Raw genomic sequence first — 23,737 nt, forward strand, 5'->3', positions numbered from 1 at the left:
TCTTTATTGGTCTTATTTTTAAGCTCTTGAACAGAATCTAACAGTTGTATTCCAGCTGGCAATAAGAGTAAAGCACGCATGAAATAGTAATAAATTGTACAGTTCTTACTAATAAACAATGAACGGTTCTCCATCTTGGTTTTGAGTGAAAAGTAAGCAATTCGGGCAATATCATAAACGTTTAATATTGCTTCAAACGGTAACACGGAGCTAGGAACTTTCTTGAAAGCTGAAATTGAACTTTCTTCTTTCTCCTCCACCCCCCCCCCTTCTCCCTTACCCCTCACCATTCCACCCATCTCACAATTTCCGTCTCCATCCCTTGCAGCTGGTGTTTCACCTTTCAGGCTTCACCGTGGGAGAAAAAATCTGGGAATATATTGTTCAACTGCACGAGCAAGTTCATAGTCCAATTGACCACTCGATTTCCAATTCTCCGTATAATCGGCTTGTATCACTGAAAACAGCCGGAACAATATCGATAAAACTACTTTGGCAATTTCATCGAGAATTTGCCAAAGTGCAACACCACTTTTTCTCCTAAAACTATCGGTCGTAGATTAATAATTAACTTTTCAGTTCAAATTTAATTAACCAAATAAATAGTCAACCTAATTTTGTTTACCTTTAAATAATATTATAATAATAGTAATAGCAATATGCGTACCACATATAATTATTAACAGTAATTTATTAAATCACAACGATTGGTAATTGTGGTAACAGCACTTTATGCTGTTCAATAATTCGAAATGAAATAACCTGAAACCAATAAATTTGATTGGCTGGATAGTTTTAGTGTGAATTTACTCAATAAAACGATTTACAAAACCCAATCAGGAACGACCTCTTAAAGCAAAATTATTACATTGAAATTATTTAGCCAGAAAGCACCATTAGATTTATTCACGAGATAATTAGTATTTGAACAAACATTGGAATTGTTACATTTAAAAAGTATAAGATTGATTTGTGCAAATTTGGGAAAACCTGCTGCTGCATGATTTCTATATTCTACGAATAGCATTGCATTTGATTTAAACAAACGACTGATAACCCGAAATGACGTAAAAAAATCGTTTGTTCGCTTGAAAAGTGTCGACAAGCAAATTACGTGAAGCTGGAAGTGATTCATGGTGGCACAAGGAAAAATATATGCTTTATAATTTTATTGTCATATAGCTCGCGCGTGTGTGTGTATGTATATGGAAGTGTATAATTTATGAAAGCGCGAGAAAGAAATTACAGCCAAAGTAATATCAACTGATTTCATTGCCAGGCACATTTATTTTCCAGCGATCGACATCTACATTAGTGATCAGTCCCATTACTAGTATTAAACCTATGCCAGGTCATCGAATAATTTGCCTATAACCCAAATTGCCATAGCTCGATTCTCGTCAGTTTCCAATCTATGATCAAATTTAATTACAGCCAACGTTTGGATAACGACACGAGAACTGAGCAGAATATAAAATATCTACAAAAATGTATTAATCATTCCTAAAATTAAATATGAAAATTAATAGTCTCTTTCGCTATAATTGAAAAATAATACAAAGTTTAAGAAATGTCTACTAGTATTTTTAGTAAAAATTAATTAAATAAAATACTGTTATGGATTCGAAGGAAATAAAAAATTAAATTACATCGTTATCAAAGAATATTAGTGCGCAAGGTTGATAGAAAGTTATTCCGAGGCAAAATGGTATAACTGGAAAAGCCATTTCGTTATTTGTATAATGGAGCCCGATGAGAAGCTGAAAATCCAGAAGCGAATCCTTCAAAGCATCAAATAGAAGCTCAAAGATTTATCCTCAGCTTCGAATCATCCTCAGAAGTCTCGGAGCTTTAAAGTTTCACAGCTCGCTTTAGAATTTCTCATCTAAATTTGACAAAGCGAATTGAATAAAGAATATGGGAGGTAAAGGATAGGAAGGGAGGGAGAAAATACATTTAGCTTGGTGGGTACGTGGTAACGTTAATTCAAAACGGATGTCATTTTTCCAGAGGGAAGAGACTTGAATTTATAAATGGCCCATTCTGGCATATTCTGGCTTTGCCAGATTGAAAATTTATCAGTTCTCTTGCACCTAGAGAATAATCTCAGAGATATAACTGCTAATTTTCAAAACTACCAAAGATTTATCTTCAGTTTTGAATTATCATTAAAAGCTACAAAGTTTTTTAATCATACATTTTTCTTAAGAAATCCTTATTTGATTGGGGAGAGTAAAATGGAATAAACTAATTTAAAAGAAAATGAAGAAATTGTGGAGGAAAGAAGAATCTTGTAATATATTTTAACATTAATTCAAAGGGGATGTCATTCTTTTCAAGGCAGCAGACGTAAATTTATAAAAAATCCATTCCGGCATATTTTGCCTGCGCAAGATTGAAAATTTATCATTTTCATCACAAGCAGATAATAATCTCGGATATATTAGCGCTAATTTGCGAGACTACCAAAGATTTATCTTCTCTTCAGAAATTTTAATCGTATATGTTCATCTCCGCCTAAAAGAATTCATCTGCTTTTAATAGAAGAAAATTTTAAAATGGAATATAAAATATAAAGGGAAGAAAGTGGGAAGAAAAATAATTTAATTTCGTGAGGTTAATTCAAAGTGTGTGTCATTTTTGCAAAGTGAAGAGGCTTGAAAATAATAAATGGTCCATTCCGGTGTATTCTGGTTTTGCGAGATTGAAAATTTATCATTTCCCTCGCGTCTAGAGCATCGCGATACCGCTAAGGACTCTGAGAAACGTTAACGCAAGATTTATGAGCCAAGGAGGAATTGGTGTTTGCCTGAAAAGCCACTTAGCTTTGGATTGACGCTGATTTAGACCACCGGCTGTCACTAAATTTGTTAGCCCAGTCCCACTGCTTCAGTCAGGCTAATTATCTTTGATGATGATTGGTCAAAGGACCCCTGACCTCAAAACTCCTCCGAGCAAAACCTCTGCCAGTGCTGGAATTAACTAACCATATATAGTAACTCAACGTTTGTTAATTCTTCGGCCAAATTTTTGTTTCCTCCTGTTTTCTCGCAGAATTTAGTCGATCTTCCCGAATACAATTTGTAATCTGGAAAAATCTGCTGATCGAAGGGGAAATGAAACACGAAAGAATTGATTTTAGATGACGAATTCTATGTTCGTAAGGATAAGAAAGGATTCGGAGAGCGAGAAGGGGTTGAGGTAACATCCTCGGAGGACGAGGAAGGGGCAGGAATCCTGGGGAATCCTTAAGATTTAACGCCATGTTGGCGGTGAATTAAGCTCGGCTCACTTATCGTCCAGATTTCGAGAGTGCCGGCCTTGCTGACAGCCAGTAAAATTTAGCCTCTCTCTACAAAAGGGGCGTACGCTCTAAAGTGTAATTAATAACGCAACCCTGAAATTGATTGCTGGACCTTTCACAACTGTGCCCCGACTATAAAATATATTCATTCGGTTTTTTTTTTCACTAGAGATTAAAATAATTCATCCAATACGAACCCTCGCATCATCCAATATTTCTAACAAAATTCCAAGAACGCCATTTAACGTATAATAACTACATCACAAGTCTACACGATATTTATTTCAAATAGTCACAGCAATGAAAGAGATTTGTTCAAACACTTACGCTATTAATAGAACTATTGACACTGTTGAGTATACATGCATTTATTCTCTTATTTCATTTATGCAACGTGAAAAAATGGAAGGATTGTTCGATCGACTGTTAAAAATTTTAATTGATACCAATCAGTGTTTTTTTTATATTCGTTCGATATAAAGAGGAAGAAAGTTTCCTTAAGGCGATATCCTTGGACAGCTTTTTCGGCTTAGCTTCCACGAGGAATTAAATTCCAGCCGCGTGCTTTCCCTCTCAAAAGCTGAGAAGCCTTTGAGCATCCACCAGCAAAATTCGTTTTCTCCTCCTTGCAGGCAAAATGAAAGACGGACAGTTGAGGAACGTGTTTCGAGAATCCCCCCACGTACCTTCCTAGCTGAACATAGAAAAGCTCTAGCTCAACTTGCCCCTTGCTAGAATTTTTATCTACAATTTCAGCTTTCACATAACTCTAAATGAATAGCTTTGGCTCTTCCTCCAAATCTAATCAACTCTAATTCTAAATAAATTAGTCTGTACGCGACTCAGCTCTAACTAGATTCTTCCTAACTCTCTCTTTTGTCGAATTTACCTCTAACGTTTATAGCTCTCTATGAGTTTTAGTCGAAACTGGACTTTGCAAACGAGACAAAACAATCCTTTCTAACACTTTTTCTTGTCGTCTCTCTTTCTTTTCATGAAAGCCAAATGTCTCTGTAATAAAGTTTTCTCAGGTTCTTGCGAATATTGCAATTTTAGAACGATTCCATTATCCCTTAACGAGCCCCCGATGGCCGTTAACTCGTTTCTCGCCTTTTTTTAACCCCCCCCCCTCACTCTTCTTCACTGAATCTCCGGTGTCCTGTCGGATATAAAGCAGTGATCTGTAATTTGATCTTGAAGCAGTTGGACGCGAAAAAAAACCAGGACAGATTGCAGATGTTTTGAAATTCTCCGGTGACATCTCGATTTTACAGCTCTCGGTAGTGATATTGATGGAGAGAGGGGATGGAAGAAAGACACGCTGGCCATAAGAGAAAAGTTATGAGGAACGTAAAATCTTCAGATTTTTCCCAACTTTGATTGCTCTGCAAATCCTGAAATAGAAAGATTGAAAAAATCAGGATTACGAAGTAGAACTATTAATCGGTGAAAGAGCAAAGCAATAATGATCATATTTTCACTTATCAGTAGTATGATCGAAGTTTCAAGCGACCTTAGGACAATTTATTTTAAACAAATTTACTTAAATGCGATAGCCACGTGATTAATGAATATTCACCTGACTAGACGAATATATACTAGAATATTTCTCATGTAGAAATAGAAATAGAAATATTGCTATAATTCTCTTGCTCCATTTACGCAGCTACCTCCAATACAATGGCATCAATAATGACGTAAGAATGGAGATACAGGACTAAAATAAATTTGCATATGCACGTGAATTTTTCTATTGCAAAATTAAAGCGAACATTGGAATTTTTCATTTTCTCGATGAAGAACAATCGTAGAAATTCCACAGTTACCACACAAAGGGTGGAATTAAGTTTTATATACTATACATTACGATGAATAAAAGTTTATGAAATATTTGTGGAATGAAATTGAAATTACTTTATATGTGCATAAGGGAGGGAGAGAGAGAGAGAGAGAGAGAGAGAGAGGAAAATAAGAGGGGGTAGTTGAGAGGAGTTTGCGAAACGTAATCGAGTCATTTCGCTTTTCTTCGGCGAAACAGACAAGCTGTATAATGCAATTGTGAGCGACTCGCGAACAATGTGGCCATTCAAGACCACCACCACCACCACTACCAATCCTCCCAACCCCCCTACCTCACAATAAACGTACAAATCCACAGTAAAATTTAAACCTTTCTTAATTGAGAATTGAAATTACAAGCAGCTTCGCTGGCAAAACAATGAATCATTTCGTACAATTGTTTTCCTTTCAGACGTGTATCGAGTGTGTAAATAAAACATTGTTTTTCTACTGAAAACTACAGTTAATATTGGAGATAATTTTTGCAAACGTAGCTTTCATGTAAAATTATCTCACGTTAATTTTTCACTGAAAAATCGTTGAAGAGTCCATGTTCAAATTACGATATAGCTTCCAAATAATATAAAAATCTTGTATTATTGTCTTTCTAGTTTCTCTCTCTCTCTCCGAAAGTCACGTTTCAATCGTTCGTCAAAGGAAAAATCGTTTGAGTCTCTCGTTAACTCAACTAACCCGCTAAGTTTCACCCTTGGGGAGGCAGAAAACTGCGAAGAGAAGCTTATTTTTTTCGTCTTTCTCCGATTTGTTTAGTTCCTTCTTTTTCTACTTGAATATATATCACACACCTTTAATTTTATTTCTCTCTCTCTCTCTTTCTCTCTCTCCAATTCTATTATTGTCTCATACTCGCTTTTGTCTTTTTTCATTTAAATTTATCCTCGTCTGTTGGCCTCTTCTACATTTTCTACTTAAAGCCACTCCGCCTTTATTTTTATTCTCTCTTTTCTAATATTATCTCATATCGTTTCTGCCTTTTCTCCTCTAGATTTATTCTCGTCTGTTAGCCTCTTCCGCCTCTTTCTACTTAAACGCCACCTCATCTTTATTTTTATTCTCCTTTTTCGTAATTTTCAATATTATCTCATATTCGTTTCTTCATTTTGCTATTTAAATTTATCCTCTTCTATTGTACACTCTCCCACTTCTTTTTACTCGAATGCCACCCGAGCCTTATTTTTATTCTCTTTTTTCTTAATTTCTAATATTATAACATATTTGTGTTCCTCTCCTTTCTCCCCATTCCGTGTATCCTCATCTACCATGAAAATTTTCCTCAAACTGCCCCATCCTCGTAAAGCTTCCGAAAGACCGGAACTTTGCAAGAGGTACTAACGAAATTTAGCCAGATGCTCTCTTTTTCGATACACGGACGGGCTGAATATTCCCATGATACATTAAGGGAATACTCGAAAATTGCGCTTAAACATCCTACAATTCCTACCTGCTTGCTATAGCTTATACATACAATATTAACGATTCACTCTAATTTCAGTGTTGAAAGCTTTTTCCCCTTGTTTCTCGAAGCGGATTCGTTGCATAGAGAAATGTGATAATGGAGAAAGGAAAAAACAGCAAACAATTTTTGGCAGAGATGGGAGATACAGAAAACTAATAGGAAATGTGTGACAGGGAGAGAAAAAATAGGCAGGTAGGTAGACAAGTGAGTATAGAAAGTAGTATAACTCGGCGATTTCAGCGACGATACACACGCAGCGCAAACTTTTTATACCAGTCCAGCCTGGACTTGTATAGTTTTTAACGGTATTTATAGCCGTGGCTTTTTCTTCGACACTTTGCAACGGGTTACTCGTGATGCATTAAAGAATAGTATGGCGATTTACGTTAGCGACGCCCACCAGTTACCAGGAGTTGTGAAAATCTCCAATCTTTAAAAGTTTTATGGTTACGCGTGCTCCTCTCCGCCCAATTATACTTTTTGGATAGCGGCTATTTTTCATCCATCAAATTGTCGCCTCGACTGCCTGAAATTTATTTTACCGAGGTTATAAAACTCAAATCTTCCATTTTCTCACTAACAAAATAAAATCAGGATCAATAAATTGCAAAAAAGGCAAACTACCCGCACGTGCATCGATTGATAATCGAACAATACGCATTTTTTAACGCGCGCATTCTTTGCGAAGTCCGATTTACATATAAAAACCAAAACAATGGCGTACTAAGATTATATTAAATTCTATTTTTTGTTTACACTAAAAAGATTTTTGCCACTGATAAAAAAATAGCCATAACGTCTTTTTCACTTGTATTATTAATTGACGTGAAATAGTATTGAAGAGGGACAAGGAAAAATGTGGAAAAGTTGTGCCAAATAGAGAGTAATTATTGAGGAAGGAACTGCAAAAGATGTTTAGGGTAGAAACGAAGATTAATTTTTGCTCTGTTTTCTTAGCTTGCAGATGAAGCAGACTGAGGTATCTTGAAGGGAAGAGAAAAGATAGATGGTGAACAAGTTGAAAAATCCAAGGCTTTAAGGCTGTTGGGAAGATCCGTGCTTTCGGCAACCAGGTCAATTTGGTTTAAAGTAACTAAAAGAGTGAGGGGCAGTAAGGAAAAAGCGAAAGAATGGATGATTTCTATGAGTACGAGTGAGAAACAATATAAGGAGAGAGAAAGAGCGCAAATAAAGAATCAAAGAAAAGTAACGAAGATAAAACTGAAAGAGAGAAAATTAATTAATGATAGAGTAATTGAAAAGAATAGAAAAATAATGAAAGAATTAACTATAATGAACAAATGAATAACTAAGAAGTATGAATGTATGGTGAGAATCTAACTGAATAAAACCTAATGGAGAAAGGGGACAGATGGATGTGAAAGGAAGAACAGAGGGGTGGGGAAAGAACAAATGGGTGAAAGGGCAAAGGTGTAAGGGGCCAAACCGGAAACGAGCACAAAAACACGACACACCTCTTTCGTGGACGATCCCCTCGTAAAACTCTCATCTTGCTACAATTCGATTTCGCAAGTTTCTATGCGAGTACACCAACTTCATTTGTATTTATACCTCTTTTTTTTTCAGATCCTTTGTCCCTACTCCTCTGGGGTCCTTTATTTGAGAAATCCAGAGAAATCACACCGCATTGTTGGCGACCAATGAGCTATCCCCCTGTCTACCAACTGCGACAAGTGGATCGAACAACGAAAGAAAAAGACCAACACAAATAAAAGGAATGTTCCCTTGCTATTTAAGTAAAAGTTTATACAGCTGTGACCTATCCACATACAAAGAGGTGAGAAATTATCGATAGTCTGCTCCCAGACTCTTAATGCAGAAAGACACGACTGCGTGATAAATAATCTAATCAGAATATAACTTTGCAACTTTGCTCAAACTAAATCTACTTATAGCTGAGACTGAGAAATTATTGACAAATTTGGATCAACTGATTATCTTATACCTTGCAAGTTCTTTACTGTATAAAAAATGTAGCAATAATTAATATGATGAATAGTCAATTAAATTAACGTTTTCTAAATGAATATTCCTGTTGATGAATAAGTCATTGTACGTTATGTGCACTCTCTTTATCCATTACACTCTGTTCTTTATAGGGAAAGGGGGGATGTGGAGAAGAGCCCTCGAGAGTTTCGGATGTAGGGGATTTTAATTAATATTTTTAATGAAGTTAGCAGTCTAGCGAAAAAGTAAATATACGAGTATACATTATATCGAGTCAGTTGTCTGCTTTGTCGGTGTCGTTGAGTTATTACCGACCAAGTTTCTAGAATGTCGCCCGAATGACGCCTTCTACTACTGCAAAAACCGTAGTCACCCCCATTCCAGCACAGCGCACGCCTAGATCAGCCTGTATCAACGTTTTCTCCCGCTTGCATGCACGTAACTGTTTGCATTGACTTTGGAGATCAATGTACAGCGATACATACTTCTAACACAAATTAGGAGTTTACATTCACCTGGAAAAACTTATTCCATAATATCAACAATGATTATCAGACAATTTTTCTTAATCAATTGATTAGGTATCAAAAATACTGTATCATATGTTTCACGGAGTCAATGAAATTGGCATGAAAAGTTGGTCAATAATCGCGTACACCCTGATATACTCACATTTAAGTAGTATAATGTGTAATATCCGATACAAGTAATGTAAACACCGAGTAACATTATTTAATTTGAAAAAATGTAGTACGTAGTTAACAAAAGTTTTTAATACAAACTAAGTAGCACGTGCACGGTAACACACGTTGCATAGCAAAATTTCCAACACGAGTAAGTACAGTCTTAACACATGCACGGATTACAATTTTAAACACAAGCAAAGAGCTACACACGTACTACGTACAATTATACATACACAAAGACAAAATGGCTGATGACTGTAGGACGAAACTTCCACAATCTGTATTAATGGCTTCCTGAACACACACAACTACATAGGAACACCTAGAGACAGCCGAGCATATCAGCTTTAAAGTGCGTAGAACGCATTTACTGCAGAAGAGCTACAGGCATGGCAGACAAATTAATCGAAACTCCCCTTACATCCCTCCTTTTCCAAGAACTTGAGGCAAATGCAACGAGTCGACGAGAAATTTATTTCCTAATCTCCCACGTAGCTATAACGAATGATATAGGAGTCCATGTGTTTGCATAATTTTATGAAATACCTTCGAAACAATTAAACTTTCATTTTACAAAGCGAAGGAATTACTGGCAGCTGAAGAAAAGTAAAATAGGGGATGAAGGATCTGTGAGAAATGCAAATACAACTGTAGAGAAGAAAAATAAGAAAGGCTGTTAAGGAATGCTTTGATAATGGAGAGGATTTAATTTAAATTGTTTAATGTATCGACACGACCAGCTATAAAAGTGATTCGCTGATAAAAGGATAAAACTCCAAACAAGGATGCTTCTCACTTTTAGAAAAGAACTTTTAGTATAAATAACAACAAATGTTCTATACATTATATCAGATCCCTCATGTACTGCTACAGAGCCTCTAGACTATCTCTTGATCCTTTTAATCAGTGTTTCCATGTATACCTGACACAGACGAGACGGAAATGAAATTTTAACGAGTCTGATTAATAGAATTCCTTAAATCCTCGTAATTAGAAGAGTGGTTGAAGGCTGGGTGGTGAAGCGCAATTATTTTCTCAGAGATGAAGAGATACTGGGTTGGAGGTGAAGGAGAGGGAGTTTAAGAGAGGTAGCAAGAGGATAAGAAGAGCTGAAAGAAATGGAAGGGAATATGAGTGGAGCGTGCAGGAAAGACCAAGGAAACTCGGAGGAATTATGGGAGAAAGGAGATCGGGGAAGAGGGGGAGGGGGGGGGGGTGAAAATAGGGGATGGTGGTAGAAAGTAGAAAAATATTGAAAGAAAGAGAGAAGAGTAAAAAGAGGGTGAAGAGTATTCAATGGAGAGACAGAGGAGGGGTGGAAAGAATAAAGGAGAGGGTTGAAAGAGGACTGAGAGAAGGGTAGATAGCACAGACTCGCCGCAGAATTATTCAAGTGGGCTGCAGTGAGGCGAACAGAGGTGGGAGTAGAATCTGGCAGGATCAGGTAGGAGGGCAGGTTGCAGGGGCAACAGGGTTGCACTCTGCTTAGACAAAGCCTAACGAAGCTTCTATTCAACAACGGTAGGCATCACAAGGTCCAACTTCACTTCTATTATACTTACTCGTCGGCATGGACTGAATTTCATCCATCAACGGTATTTCACTCACTCTCTCTTTCTCTTGCACTCCTCTTTTCCTTTCTAGCTCCCACCAATTCATATCCTTCCCTTTCCCTTCTCACCCACTTATTGCAACTCCCCCTCTTCCTTCTTCCTCTTCTTCCTCTTCTCACTTATTATATCTCTTCTTACATTGTCTTCCTCCTGTCACTACGTTCTCATCCTCCACCCCACTACCCCCTCGTGACTTACGGTATTCAGCTCCTTTCACTTTACTTCCTTACACCCAACTTTTACGCGGTGAGGTAATTCCCCCCCCCCCCCCCCCATCCTTTTTATACGTCATAATACCTTCGTTTAATTATTAACGTTATAACAAAGGAGTATTATAGTTGTAAAATCATCCTAAATGCTGAATAAATCACCCGCAGTAAACTACTTTTGTCCAGTCTTTACACATTTCTTTGTGTTTTGCTGCTTCAATAACGTTGATGACAGTTCTAAATATGCTCCAACTCTGTTCTACATTCGTCGAAAGTCATCGGTGTACAAAGTAGTAGAGACTTAGATTGGGCAAACAGAGGAGATAGAGAAGCAAGCGAAAGATAAAATCTGTCTGGCGTTAAAAGTTTATCGATGAATTCGAGTGAGACGAGGAAGATTCCATGGCTGATTCGTTGAAGATATTACGCCGATAAACTTAGAGGCTCCAGCTTGGCGCAGGGGAAAGACAGGTGTGTGTGAAAAGTTCCTACGGAAAAAAGGGCTTCATTAGTGTTGGACCGGGAACTCTTGTGAATCCGCAACTCGTCATTGGCCGATTGATTCCTTCTTCCTCGTAAAACTTTCTAGCTTCCTTCTCGAAAGTTTTATTTCACCTTGAATTCCATCAGTTACTCCACACAAATCCACGTAGCATACCTGCTTATCCACGGATCACTCGTCAAGTTTCTCTGAGGAAACAAGCACGAGTATAAAAATTGTATAAAAAAATTATGACACATTTTATGCACTTAACAAATATAAGATGGAAAAACAGAGTCTAAAATTAAAGATGTTCTATACTTTTGGAAAGAGTCAAGGTTATTAAATTCGTTAATAGAATTGATGGAAGATACAAGAATGAAGGATGATTGTGGAAGAAGAGAGATAGATTTTGGAATGATTTAGAGGCAATTTCTGTGGGATTGTTGAAAGTTGGTTTGAGATAGGACATAAGTTGAAGTTGGTAGATGATCAGAAGGTGAAATCACAAGGAGACCATGGAGAGAAGGCGATCGTGTCGTGGTAGAAGCACTGAAGACTCGTAAGGGAATGCTTCACGGTTGTCGTGGCTTGAAAATAAATAGTAGTGGCGTGCAAGTGGTGTGACCACAGGAATTGTCAGACGAAGAGCCCTCGTGCTGTCAGAAACGAGCGTGTCAAAGTTCGCCACTAGCCAACCCATCAGAATACCCTATCTCGCTCTCCTAACCTAAAAATCCTCCGTTCTTTTTCACCCCCACTCTATTATTATTACAACGGTATATTAATCTTGTCTGGCATTAAATTGAAAACTCTATTCCCGTCAAAAGTGCAGCGAGCAATTAATTATGAAAGTAGAAATGGATTTTTAGAAATAAAACTTACAATCGGCCAATCTTCCGTGACCTTCCGGTGTGATAAATATAACAAGGAATCGTGCGAGATTTATTTCTAAATTGAATTTGTCGTCACGTGACCTAACCTAACTTTCGTGGGATTCGATTTTAGGGATGAATAGGCGTGTTATTCGAGAGGAATCCTTGAAGGACGTGGAATCGTGGATGGAAAATGAAATTAAGCGGCTATTAGTGGGATGTCGGTGGTAGCAATAAGTCGAAGGTTATGAGTCACGGTGACTTCCGGGTTGCGATAAGTTCTCGGTAAGTACCGGAAACCGTGGGAGGAACTCCAAGGATGACATATTCGAGTTCTGTCACGTGACAGTTGCTCGAGCTCGTTGTTAGTTACAGTTCGATGAAGTGAAGATTGTAGATGATCCGCAATGTTCATTAGAAACTACCGCACCAATAAGAAAGTCTTCCCAACTAAAGCAATAGAAAATAATCGCTCCGTAAACGTCACCTCGTTCTCAAGAGAACTAACTTCAAATAATCATAAATTCCAGTCTTACAGAAATCTTGCAATTCAGACAAACGGAAATACACAAGTTTTTTATTAAAATAAATTAAATCTGTTAAATACTAATGAAAATATAACATTAAATATACAAAAAATAATAATTTAAACTTTTTTATTATAAAAAAATAAATTTGCAAATTCATACACTTTGAGATAGAAATTATTTAACGATGTATCACTATTTGATAAACATTTTAATATTACTTACTTTATATATTTTATTTATTATTAAAAACGAGAAACACACTATCTCCAGCAGCTCCATAAAAGTAAGTGCAGTCAGTACCATACCCAGCTTTACACAGTTTTATGGAGGAAGAGAGAAAATCAAGTAGGTGGGTGTAAATCCAAAGTGTCGCCCCACTCGCAACGTCTCAATACAATTTAATACATGAATACGTTACGTAACTAGGCTTATGCATGAAAAACTCATAAAAGTCGCATTGCAAATACAAACGTGAAACGGATAAATCCGCGTTTGATCGATACGCCAAAAAGCCACGTAGCCTTCACGAATGGATTATAGACTTGGGCAAAGTTGAGTGCGACGTCGATGAGAAACTTGGTAGATATAATCCATAAATATCTGTATGTGTAATCGATAAACACTTGTATATTATATTTATATATATATTACATAATATGCTAATATAGTCGACGGTGTAAGTTTATTGCAGGAGGAGTGGAATATTTCGCGTTAAGAGCTAAGCGTTTGGCTCGTTTAAGTACTACAACATCGGATAACTTCCAAGCAGGTGGACTTTCAAGCAGGAAAGCCCTTAAAGATGGAGGATGCGGCTGGCTGAGCCATTAAAATTGCACCGAGGAGCTTTCAGCTCGCGGATGTACCTTAAATATGGAATATTTTTATAATTATTACCGATAAAACATCCGAATGTGAATGGCTTAAATAAAAAAATTATTCTTACCTACTCCTCTCTTGTTTTTTATGTTTCAATTCCACAGAATGGTTACTATTCCGCTTGCACGATGGAATGAGAGGATTTCGTGTATTTATATTTCTTCTTTTTAAACGTTGACTCTTGCAATCGGAGCTAGTTTTATATATGACCCTTAAAGATAACAATTCTTATATTTATTACAAATCAAACATTGAAATGTGACAATTTAAATAAAAAATACTTTAACTTGCTGTTCGCCGGTTTCTTATTTTTAATTCCGTAGAATGAATACTGTTCCACTCGCAGCATGGAACAATTGATGATTTCATGTATTTATATCGTTATTAAAAACATTGACTCATTCGATCGAAACTAGTTTTGTGACCCTTAAAGATGGAAATTTTTTATAACTATAGCAAATAAAAAATTTAGATGTGAAAAGTTAAAATAAAGTATTTTTATACCAGCTCTTTACTAGTTTTTTATTTTTAGCTCCATAGAATAACAACTGCTCTTCTTCTACAATGAGGTAAAATAATTCTGTACATTTACAACTTCTTTTTTTTTTTTTTTTAGAAATCCAACCATGGAAGGACCTGCAATCAAAGCGAGTCTCGTGAGAACCTCCAATGCTTTTACGGGAGAAACACGAGGGAAACTGAATTTCAACATGGTACCGCAGGACTATTATAGCGTGAAAATTTGATCCTGATGTTTAATCGAAGGCGAGTGTTGGCAAGTCTTAGATGTCGACACTTTCAAAGTAAATACAGCGCTGACCACTAACAACGTTACGGAACTGATGACGCGGTCCGAACTGAACGGAAAGTTTCTCGTCCTTGTAGTAAACGTGTCGTGAGCAGAGCGTCGAGTGTAATTGCCCCTAAGAAATTCTAATGACGCGACGTTCATAATTAAATACAACAATTAACGCAACACAATTCAAACCACAATAATTATTCTACCTTTAGATGGTATAGCTCGATTGAATTCATGTTATTTCATCAATACTTGTCTCAGTAAAAATAAAAGTATAAAAAAAATTAAAATATACAATTTTATTCAACATGTACTTATATTTTTTGTTATTTGCTTATTCTTGTAAAGTATACAAAATTAGAGAAAGTCACGCAACGACTCTACTTTATATAAAATCTGTAAATAATCTTTCAATATTAATATTTAATTAATCTTCCTTAACTTTTAATATTATTTTCAAGTACACGACTTAATTTTAATATTTTTAATACGTTACACAGGAATCTTACTCATTACTAACACCACAAATTTCTTATTTTCACTTTGTTAACATATACACTCTTACTTTACCTACTATAAAGAACTAAATTCCATTAATATGATTCTGAAACACAGCAGGGATTTGTTCACTAAATGAAACTATGTAGTCTGTGTACGTGTTCAAACTATTAATCATTTGATTGATTATCAATTAACCAGAAGCTTTAGTAATATAAGACAATAAAGGAAAGTTTAGTCGATAATAACCTTGCAGTTGTGTGATTCGACTTAAAATAAAATTAAATAAAAAAATAAATAAATAAAGGAAAGTAAAATTGAAAAAACAGAAAACTCTTTATTTAATTTTCATTCCAAAGTAAAAACATTGAAGACTTCAGTAAACCGATTAATCGATCCAACAGCTTGAACACATCTACCAAATAGTTGCACCCCGTCTGCTATATTTTTCTTGACTCGTAAAAACATAATAATAACTTTATTACTAATCTCGAGCATATTTTGCGATAATAAGTGTACTAATCAAATTATTACTGTTTGTTCATATATGATAATCAAAGTTGGAAAGTGCGTGGAAAGTGTGCAAAAACAAAATATTTGTTGTGTGTGTAATGAACGACTTTTCTGCAGTATTTAATATCAAATATATTAAAAGTAATTCCTGCGCTTTAAGAAAGCATTAGAGGATCAAGGAAGATCAACTAAACTAACAATGAAAGATTATTTGCTGGTTATAAAGTGGAGCATTTGAGGGAGTACCTATTATTTTTTATGATTGCGACGATACTGAGTTGACGACATGAAACGCGGTATTTTACGCCACGCACTTGGCAAATGAAAAACCTTAAAGAACTCAAAAATTACCCATTTCTGCTCAAAGTACCTGAGAAAGGATACTCTTAAAATATCTTCAGCATTAAACTGACTTGCATCGACTGACTTTGCTCTGAAAATTAAAAAGAGAGAGAGAGAGAGAGACCTCATCATGGTCTAACACCTCCATCGTCAATTTTTCAGGAGCAGAATTCATACAGACCACAGATATATGCCAGAATTGGAGCTTTTATGGTCAAAATACAATCATGTATCCCATGTAGATGTGCATTTGTGCTGCGCATATGAATTCCCCTCCAATCGGCTTTTTAGCTGTAAAAGTGTCAATGCTGGCATCATCCATGCAAAGCAAGTCTACTCTGACTTTCATGGATTTTGCTCTTGAGATTAGAAATAGAGATACCCTATTGATTAAAACAACTAGGTCATCAATTTTTCAGGAGTAGAAACGCTGCAGGTGAGTGACCTCGTTGAATGAAGCACGTGGTGAACGTAACACTCCGCCTAATATAATAACTTCCTAGAAATGCATTCTGGTCATTCAAATCTAATGTTTTTTAGCGTTGTATAAAAGGGATTGAGTATATTTTGGAAATCGCCATTATCCACAAACGACGCGTTTCCATGCGCATAATTCCTAACTATAGTTAAGCCACAGATAAGTAGTAACAGAAGCAAAATCCTCTGAGCCAACTAAAAACCGTAAGCGATGAACATTTTCAAACCATAAAACATGTATTTTACATATTATTATTATTATGACTAATTTGTTGGAGAAAAAGTGGTAATTTAGTCAAAGAGCATCAAGATGAAAGGAGAGAAAGATGAAGAATTAGACGAAGTAATGGGAAAACACGTAAATGGAGTCGATTGGGTGGTTAAAGGGCGAAAGGTGCGAGAAGTTAGACGAATAAGAGACGAGAGTAAGCTTCCGGCTTGGTGTTCCAACAATATTTCAGCATTAAAGGCTCCCCGCTTTGCATGCTAAAACCTCGGAGTCTCTGCGTCGTCCAAATATATGCGAGACGTTATATATATATATATATATATATATATATATATATATATATGCATTTTGCACGTGTGTGCTTAAGCATTGGCGAAACGGTCACGGCCGTTCTCCAACACTTTCCAGCACATGGCTTATGTAGTATATTGTATCTTGGCAGTGCAGAAGCAGATACAAACTTTAATATCCACCTCGATTTCTCTCATACGTATTCATACACCACCACCCCCTCCCCTCCTCCTATCCATATCCCACTAACCATTAACATCCTGCAAAATGAAAACCATCGAACTTGTTGGTAATGCTTTTAAAAATTAATTCTACATTTCAAAACACCCTTAGTAATTAATTCCTGTTCCACGCTGGTTTCCTTATTTCATTCACCACCACCACCCCCCCCCCCCCTCTCCCTCTTTTCATGATTTGCGTACAGAGTAATACAAACCGTGCACTGTATACGGAGAACTTATTTTTGTATAATTTATGTATAAATTATATAAGAGACTGAAATTAAAAGTCCTGTCTACTTACTACACAAAATCTAAAACCTACATCCTACAGCGAGAAACTTGAACGTAACGTTAATTTAAATACTGAGAGGATTGAAATACGTCTCTATTTTAGAATACAGAAAGTATACTTCTTAAAATCTAATAAATTACTATTTTCCACAAATTATAATATTTGGAGACATTTATCATATAATTCAACGAACGAAAGTTAATTGAAGTAATGCTATAGAATTTTGACGTCATTTCCTGTCGTAATAAGAGAAAAATTTGGAGAGAGAAATTTTTACGAAATAAAATTTCGCGCGATCGTTAGACTTTGCCTCAAAAAGGTTATGGAAATGTTGGGTAAACTCTATTGGTCGGTGGTCCATATGGTTCAAATTAGCGGATTTGCCAGCAGATGGCGAGACTAAGCGCTGGAGAGGGGGGAGGGGGAGTTAAGCTCGGCAGCCTCTTAATCCCGTTCGCGTGACAGCGGACTTGTTTTTCCTAGCAGTCTCGCAGATGCTTCCGGTTACTCGGTCCTTTACCCACACCCCTCTTATCCAATCCCTCTGTTTTCGAGACGGTGTTTTGCCTTACTCCGCACAGCGTATGCGATTTGATTCATGCCCGAATGAACCGCTACGAACTTCTTGTCAAACACTCTTGCATCTCTCCCTTTCCAAGCTTTTTTCCACTCCTCCACCTTCCTCTTTAGCCTTTCCTCTCTTTTTTCCAGATTCTCACTCCTTCACGTCTCTCTTTTTGCCAAGTACCCGACAGAAATAATTATATTTTCAAATATTAAAAAATATTATTACCTATATTTTTAAACAAAAACTTATATGTACCATGCTATATCGATCTTCATTAGAATTCAAAGTTTCTTAAATTTAATATATTCGAGGTATATCATTACTATTGATTTTGGTTTGTCCTATATAGTTGAGCATAGTAATAAATATTATAAAGAAGAAAAAATTTATCGAGTGGAGAATAGAGAGGAGTGTGTGCAGGAAGTGTAAAATTTGATGTAATAGAGTCGTTTGGCAAGAAGAGAAATGTGAGGGAGGAAGGGGGCATAGGGTGATTAACCAGTGTATAGAACCACCCGCAGTCCAATAAGTTAAACCGATGACTCGAATCGGACGAGGTCTCCTCCACCCTGTAGAAACCAAATGTCGAAACACACGTTCGACCAATGACCCGTGGCTCCCGAACCGCGAAATCGCTCTTGTTCCAAAGGACATCCGATAGACAGGGAACACAGCAATTTCTCATGTGGAAAATAACATCTAAAAGGAACGCCAAAACTAATCGGCCCAAGCACATTACTCACTCATCTCTTTTTTTATTTTATTATTTTTTTTTTTTTTTTTTTGTAATTTTCAAATTATTTATTATATAATAATTGTCAATATACATAATAGCTTAACAAAACTCGCATCACAGAACGTTTTCTTTTAAAGGGGTCTAAAGTAGCGAACCGAAGGAAATTTTCCCACCACTTCCGGTGAAGGCGAGTGTCACCATTTCATTCTTCGCGCGATAAGGCTTTTATTATAAGAATTTTTCTCCCAACTCGCTACGACAGGCCGTTCAAAAGACGCTTAGAATGTCCTGTATATATTTACTCTGCTTTTATTGTTTTACATATATATATATATATATACATATATAATAGGGAAACGATAAATTTATTTCTTTTATCTCCTGTCTTATAAGTATAAACGAGAGACAGACATTCATCAAGACAGAGATTCATTTGAGAGAAAAAAACTCTTCCGGATTCCTCTTTAGAAGCACTTGTAAAGGGAAAGGATTTGAGGCAAGTGATAAGAAAAAGATACGAATGAAGTTCGACTGGATTTCCAGAGTTTTCATTAAAAATCCTTCCTTTTTGGCGCGATTTCTCATTGACCTGGTAAGATTTTAGCCCTCTCTTATCCAACCCTTATGTACTCATCTACGCCCTCGCCTTTTTTCATTAACGGCAGTGTCTACTTTGCAATTTCCTTGGACAGACAATAAGCAGAAGATAGAGAGCAAGAGAGAAAGAGAGACCGAGGCACGTTGCGCCAGCTCTCCAGGGGGACTAAGAACACCTTTCATAAGATCCAATTTAAGATTCTTCTAATCCTCGTCGTCCGCTCCTATTCTCTATTAACAAAAGAGTCTCTAGGTATCTTTTTCCTTCCCTTTTTCAGATAGCTCATTCTTAAAAGCACGCTTATTACTATAAGTTTTAGCTTCTTTAGAAAACTGTGAAAACCAATATTACACATTTATTATACTAAACTTTTCTAAAATCTTTTTATATTTTGCAAAACTTCAAATAATAAAGGATGATAAGAAAACACGTGTTACATTTGTACTCTCATTTTTATTTGACTAAACATCAATCTTAACAATTATATGATATTATAATAATTACATAATGTTCACAGTTACGAGTATGTAACAAGAGTATATCCGATGATATAGATTAAAAGCTACTATTAGCTATAGTAAAATATGGAAATTTTAAGAATGATTATAAATATTAGTTAATATTAGAAAGAAAATGTAAGTTATTTGTAAACTAGAATTACATTGAAGCATTTGATAAGGTAAACCATTTCCTTTAATGCTAGCGTAGTCATTACTGATAAATATTTAATAATCCATTTCGAAATGTAATACGAAGCGCATGCGACTGTAAATTACTATAAATCTACATTTTCCATTATCCGCTATCCAAACCACGATAAAACATTTTGAAAAAGACCTCTTCTTGGGCAGGGTTCAATATCATTTACAGCATCACGATAATTTTTCCATAAAGCCTTGGAATTTATACAAACTGTTCCACCACCTCTATTGTATTGCGTATCCTGAAAAAATGGAATTAATTCAATTAATCGTTTTTAATGAGCTGTGTGCTGACCCAATATCTTGAAGAAATATATTTACGGCTCTATTAATATCTCCGATGCAAACCCAACTACGATTACTTTTATTATCTGCTGCAATCGCCCATTTTGAATGATCATTAGTACTTTTGAAATCCACATTAGCATTTACTAAATGGATAGATTCCACGTTGTACACTCTAAAACGATGATTTTATCAAAAGATTTTCTATCTTATAAAATATACATAACTTAAAATTAATGATTTTACATATTCTCACTAATTACAATTTTGGTTGATAAGAAGTCGAAATATTAAGACTAAGCTCTCTACAAATATCTATTAATAATCTTTTCCATATATAAATAAAAAACCCTAGCAAGCATACAAGAAAAATATAAACAAAAGTAATAATAAAATTTAGGTATAATTTTAATAAAAAATTGTTCCATTACTTAAGACCGTGACAATTGGTAGGTAATTTTCCAGTTCCATGCTGCCATGTTTCTGCTAATAAATCTGTTTGCAATTGAGACGCGACAAACTCTTCATACAAATCTGTAAATCAATATTCTTTAATTAGTAAAGATAAGGATAAAGTAAAATTTATTTTTATCAGCTATATAAATTTTGACCGTATTATTTTTGACGAGTTTATCCCAATGATTTTTACCAAATTATTGTAACAATTACATTTAAATAGCAATAATAAATAAATTAAATAATGAAAAAAAAAATCAATATAATTAAATATTTAAAAAATGACATTATAACTCTTAAAATTTTCTGTTGTTTCCCAAAACACCACAGAATTATAATAGTTTTCATTTTACAAAGGAACTTCGTGGGTCTAACTCTTATAATAGGTATAATAAACAAGTCCCTTAGCAGCGTTACCTTTTTGCCATTTATCGCTTTTGGCAAAGGAAGTAAATTCAACCGATCCTAATGACTGTAATATAGCTTTATGGTTAAACGGTGCCTTGCGAATTTTCTTCTGATTAGTAGCATTCAGAAATATAGGAAACCTTTCTTTCAATTTTTCCGGTAGATTTTTGCTGTAAACAGTAATCTGATTGTACATTAACTGTAGGCCAATCGTGTCAATATACTCATTGCTCAGAGAGATGCAAAGGAAACTTTGACCGTAATTTTGTCCTGTAGTAGGATAACTGTACTCTCCATCGTTGATTGTCGTCGTTTTATTATTGCTTGAATTATTTTCTGATGGTCTATTAACCGTACCTCCGTTCGGCGTTGGAGGAAAATTCGGGACGCTGTGAATCAACCAGAAACCCCCATCCTCCTTTACCATCATTACGCCCTTCGCGTGACCATTTCTCAAGGTCACTGGCTTATTCGGTGCCTTGTCGTTATATAGGGCCCACATTTTACTTCCTAAGTTTACCTACAATCAATTTCAACATTTTCATTCCAACTATCTCTATAAAACTAAATAAATTATTTATATTAGAAATGTAATCAAGGTTTTACATCGTCGTACAACGGTGCTAGAGTATTGCCAGGGATAGAACTTTTTGAATTAATATTCTTCTTCGATAATGTCCACCCGTTTTCTAAGGATTTGTTTGTTATATAAATATAAGCAGATCCTTGTCTTATCAAAGGATTGCTACTTTGTGATATTTTCGGTAATTTGTACATGACATACCTGCAGGATAACATTAATAACATTAGAATATTTTACATATCATTAATCTCTTTGTTAATAGTTTTAACTAATAATGCAATTTAATATGTTTATAGTTAATAAATAATCTAAACTATAATAAAAATAAAGTAATTATAGCTTACCAGTCGACTGGTTCATTGTTCTCATCCATGCATTGTAAGTTGCATTCTATGCCACTAAAGAATAGCAAAAAACTAACAAAATACAACAACATTTTGGTAGTTAGGAGAATAGAGGATTTGATGGCACAACTCATTTACCACTGACTTGTATCTAATTCGGAAGTATATTTACCAAATTCATCCAACAATATTTAAAAAACGTCAATGCGTGATTACCGATTGAACGCGATTAAAGAAACATTATCGTAACACGTGTTACTTTGAAGTCATACTCGTGTTTTCTGTAGCTGTTCTCGTCTGTTTACTGCTCCTCACTCATATGCGCTCTTGCTACTCCAATTCTAACTTGAGAAGTGTACAATCCACGTGACGCGGAGTGTAGATCTTACTCACTGCCAGTGAAAAAGAATATGCAAACAGTTAGTCATAATGCGACGTCATACACTACAAGACAAAGAAAATTTGGCTAATACCTTATAGATGCTGTGATTTGTATTAATTAATAATTATCTTGCCATACATTTATATTAAAGCTTTTAGAATTAGTAAAAACATTTTTACACAAATTTTAAATACATAGTAATTTCAAATATAATATTAATTTAAAAGATCAAAGGTCAATAATTAAGTCAAATGTTATACATAAACTATTTATTATATTTTATATTTTTTAACTCCACAAAAAAGTAATATTTAATGCTTTATCTTTGAAAAAAAGCAATAAAAAGTAAATTCTTAAGTTATCAAAGCTTTTAAAAAGCAATAATAAAAACAAGTTTATAATAAAACAGTTTTTTTCTTTGTCATAACTTTATTGAATATCAATAAACCGCATTTCAGTATAGACTTTATTCAAATGTTTGTTTTTTGTTACTAAAATATTTCATTGTACTTATATCCTTCTTTGTTACTGCCGAAAATTCATCCAAACATCCTAATATTCGTCATTTTTATAATCAGTACTGTTATTATTAGCAAACTCATTTTTATAGATGCTAGTCTCTGAACTTATTCCTGACATGTCAAGAATTGAATCTTTTGATGTTTGGAGCCAACCATTTTTCTGTAAAGCTTGTTTCAGCATATATCCATGACCAGTACTAGCACTTCCTATGCTACTTGTTGCAGCTGCATAGTTAGACAAGCCTCGTATAATAGGTACTCCATTTTTTATTTTCACATTTTTTAGTTGGTTTTCTTTGCTATTATCTAGCATCTCTTTTACAAGTTTTGCTTCTCTTATAGAAATATTTTCTTTTATTATTGAGAGTGCAGACATTTCAGCAGTGAGCCTAAAAATTATTTAATTTGAAAATATTTTACCTTTAAATTTGGATGATTGCATTTTTCTATACAGCTCTTTATAAATTTCAGTACATACTCATGATTAATTGGATACAAAACTTGCTCATTTTCAATCTTAATGTCATCTGAAGCTAAAGGTTCTTGAACCTCGGGAAATTCTCCACCATCTAAACCTTTCGCTGCCTGATTTATAGTTTTATGATTATCATTTTCTATCTAAGATATATCACTTG

General features: G+C 35.2%; 1 protein-coding gene and 1 long non-coding RNA gene across 3 annotated transcripts; both read right to left on the reverse strand.

Moving 5' to 3' along the window:
* Positions 1-13,673: 13,673 nt before the first annotated feature.
* On the reverse strand, positions 13,674-14,274 carry LOC136786121 (uncharacterized). The gene is made up of 3 exons (XR_010824757.1): positions 14,140-14,274; positions 13,926-14,069; positions 13,674-13,845 (listed from the first exon to the last, which is right to left on the reverse strand). It is a non-coding gene; the product is annotated as an uncharacterized lncRNA (long non-coding RNA).
* Positions 14,275-19,855: 5,581 nt separating this feature from the next.
* DNaseII (deoxyribonuclease II) lies at positions 19,856-23,725 on the reverse strand. 2 transcript variants are annotated; one of them, XM_066747861.1, is made up of 8 exons: positions 23,581-23,725; positions 22,673-23,491; positions 22,200-22,591; positions 21,879-22,056; positions 21,282-21,792; positions 20,840-20,942; positions 20,445-20,583; positions 19,856-20,365 (listed from the first exon to the last, which is right to left on the reverse strand). In XM_066747861.1, exons 3-8 carry the CDS (start codon positions 22,331-22,333, stop codon positions 20,225-20,227), a joined length of 1,206 nt encoding a protein of 401 aa, XP_066603958.1. In that variant the 5' UTR covers positions 22,334-22,591; positions 22,673-23,491; positions 23,581-23,725; the 3' UTR covers positions 19,856-20,224. The 2 variants fall into 2 exon arrangements, with proteins under 2 accessions (XP_066603958.1, XP_066603959.1); XM_066747862.1 differs by having other exon boundaries at positions 22,200-23,491.
* Between the last annotated feature and the right edge of the window lie 12 nt (positions 23,726-23,737).

The sequence above is a fragment of the Prorops nasuta genome, unplaced genomic scaffold, assembly GCF_024137725.1.
Source record: "Prorops nasuta isolate Cenicafe-Biocafe unplaced genomic scaffold, Cenicafe_Pnas_1.2 PNAS00003, whole genome shotgun sequence".
Taxonomy (NCBI): Eukaryota; Metazoa; Arthropoda; class Insecta; order Hymenoptera; family Bethylidae; genus Prorops; species Prorops nasuta.

Excerpts from the sequence above, each read along its gene's own strand:
- DNaseII (XM_066747861.1), bottom strand. The coding sequence starts at position 22,333 with ATGAGTTGTGCCATCAAATCCTCTATTCTCCTAACTACCAAAATGTTG. Across the intron at positions 20,584-20,839 it reads ACCAATTGTCACGGTCTTAA|AGTGTACAACGTGGAATCTA; the intron begins GTAATGGAACAA and ends TCATCGTTTTAG. Across the intron at positions 20,366-20,444 it reads TCGGAGATATTAATAGAGCC|GATACGCAATACAATAGAGG; the intron begins GTAAATATATTT and ends CCATTTTTTCAG.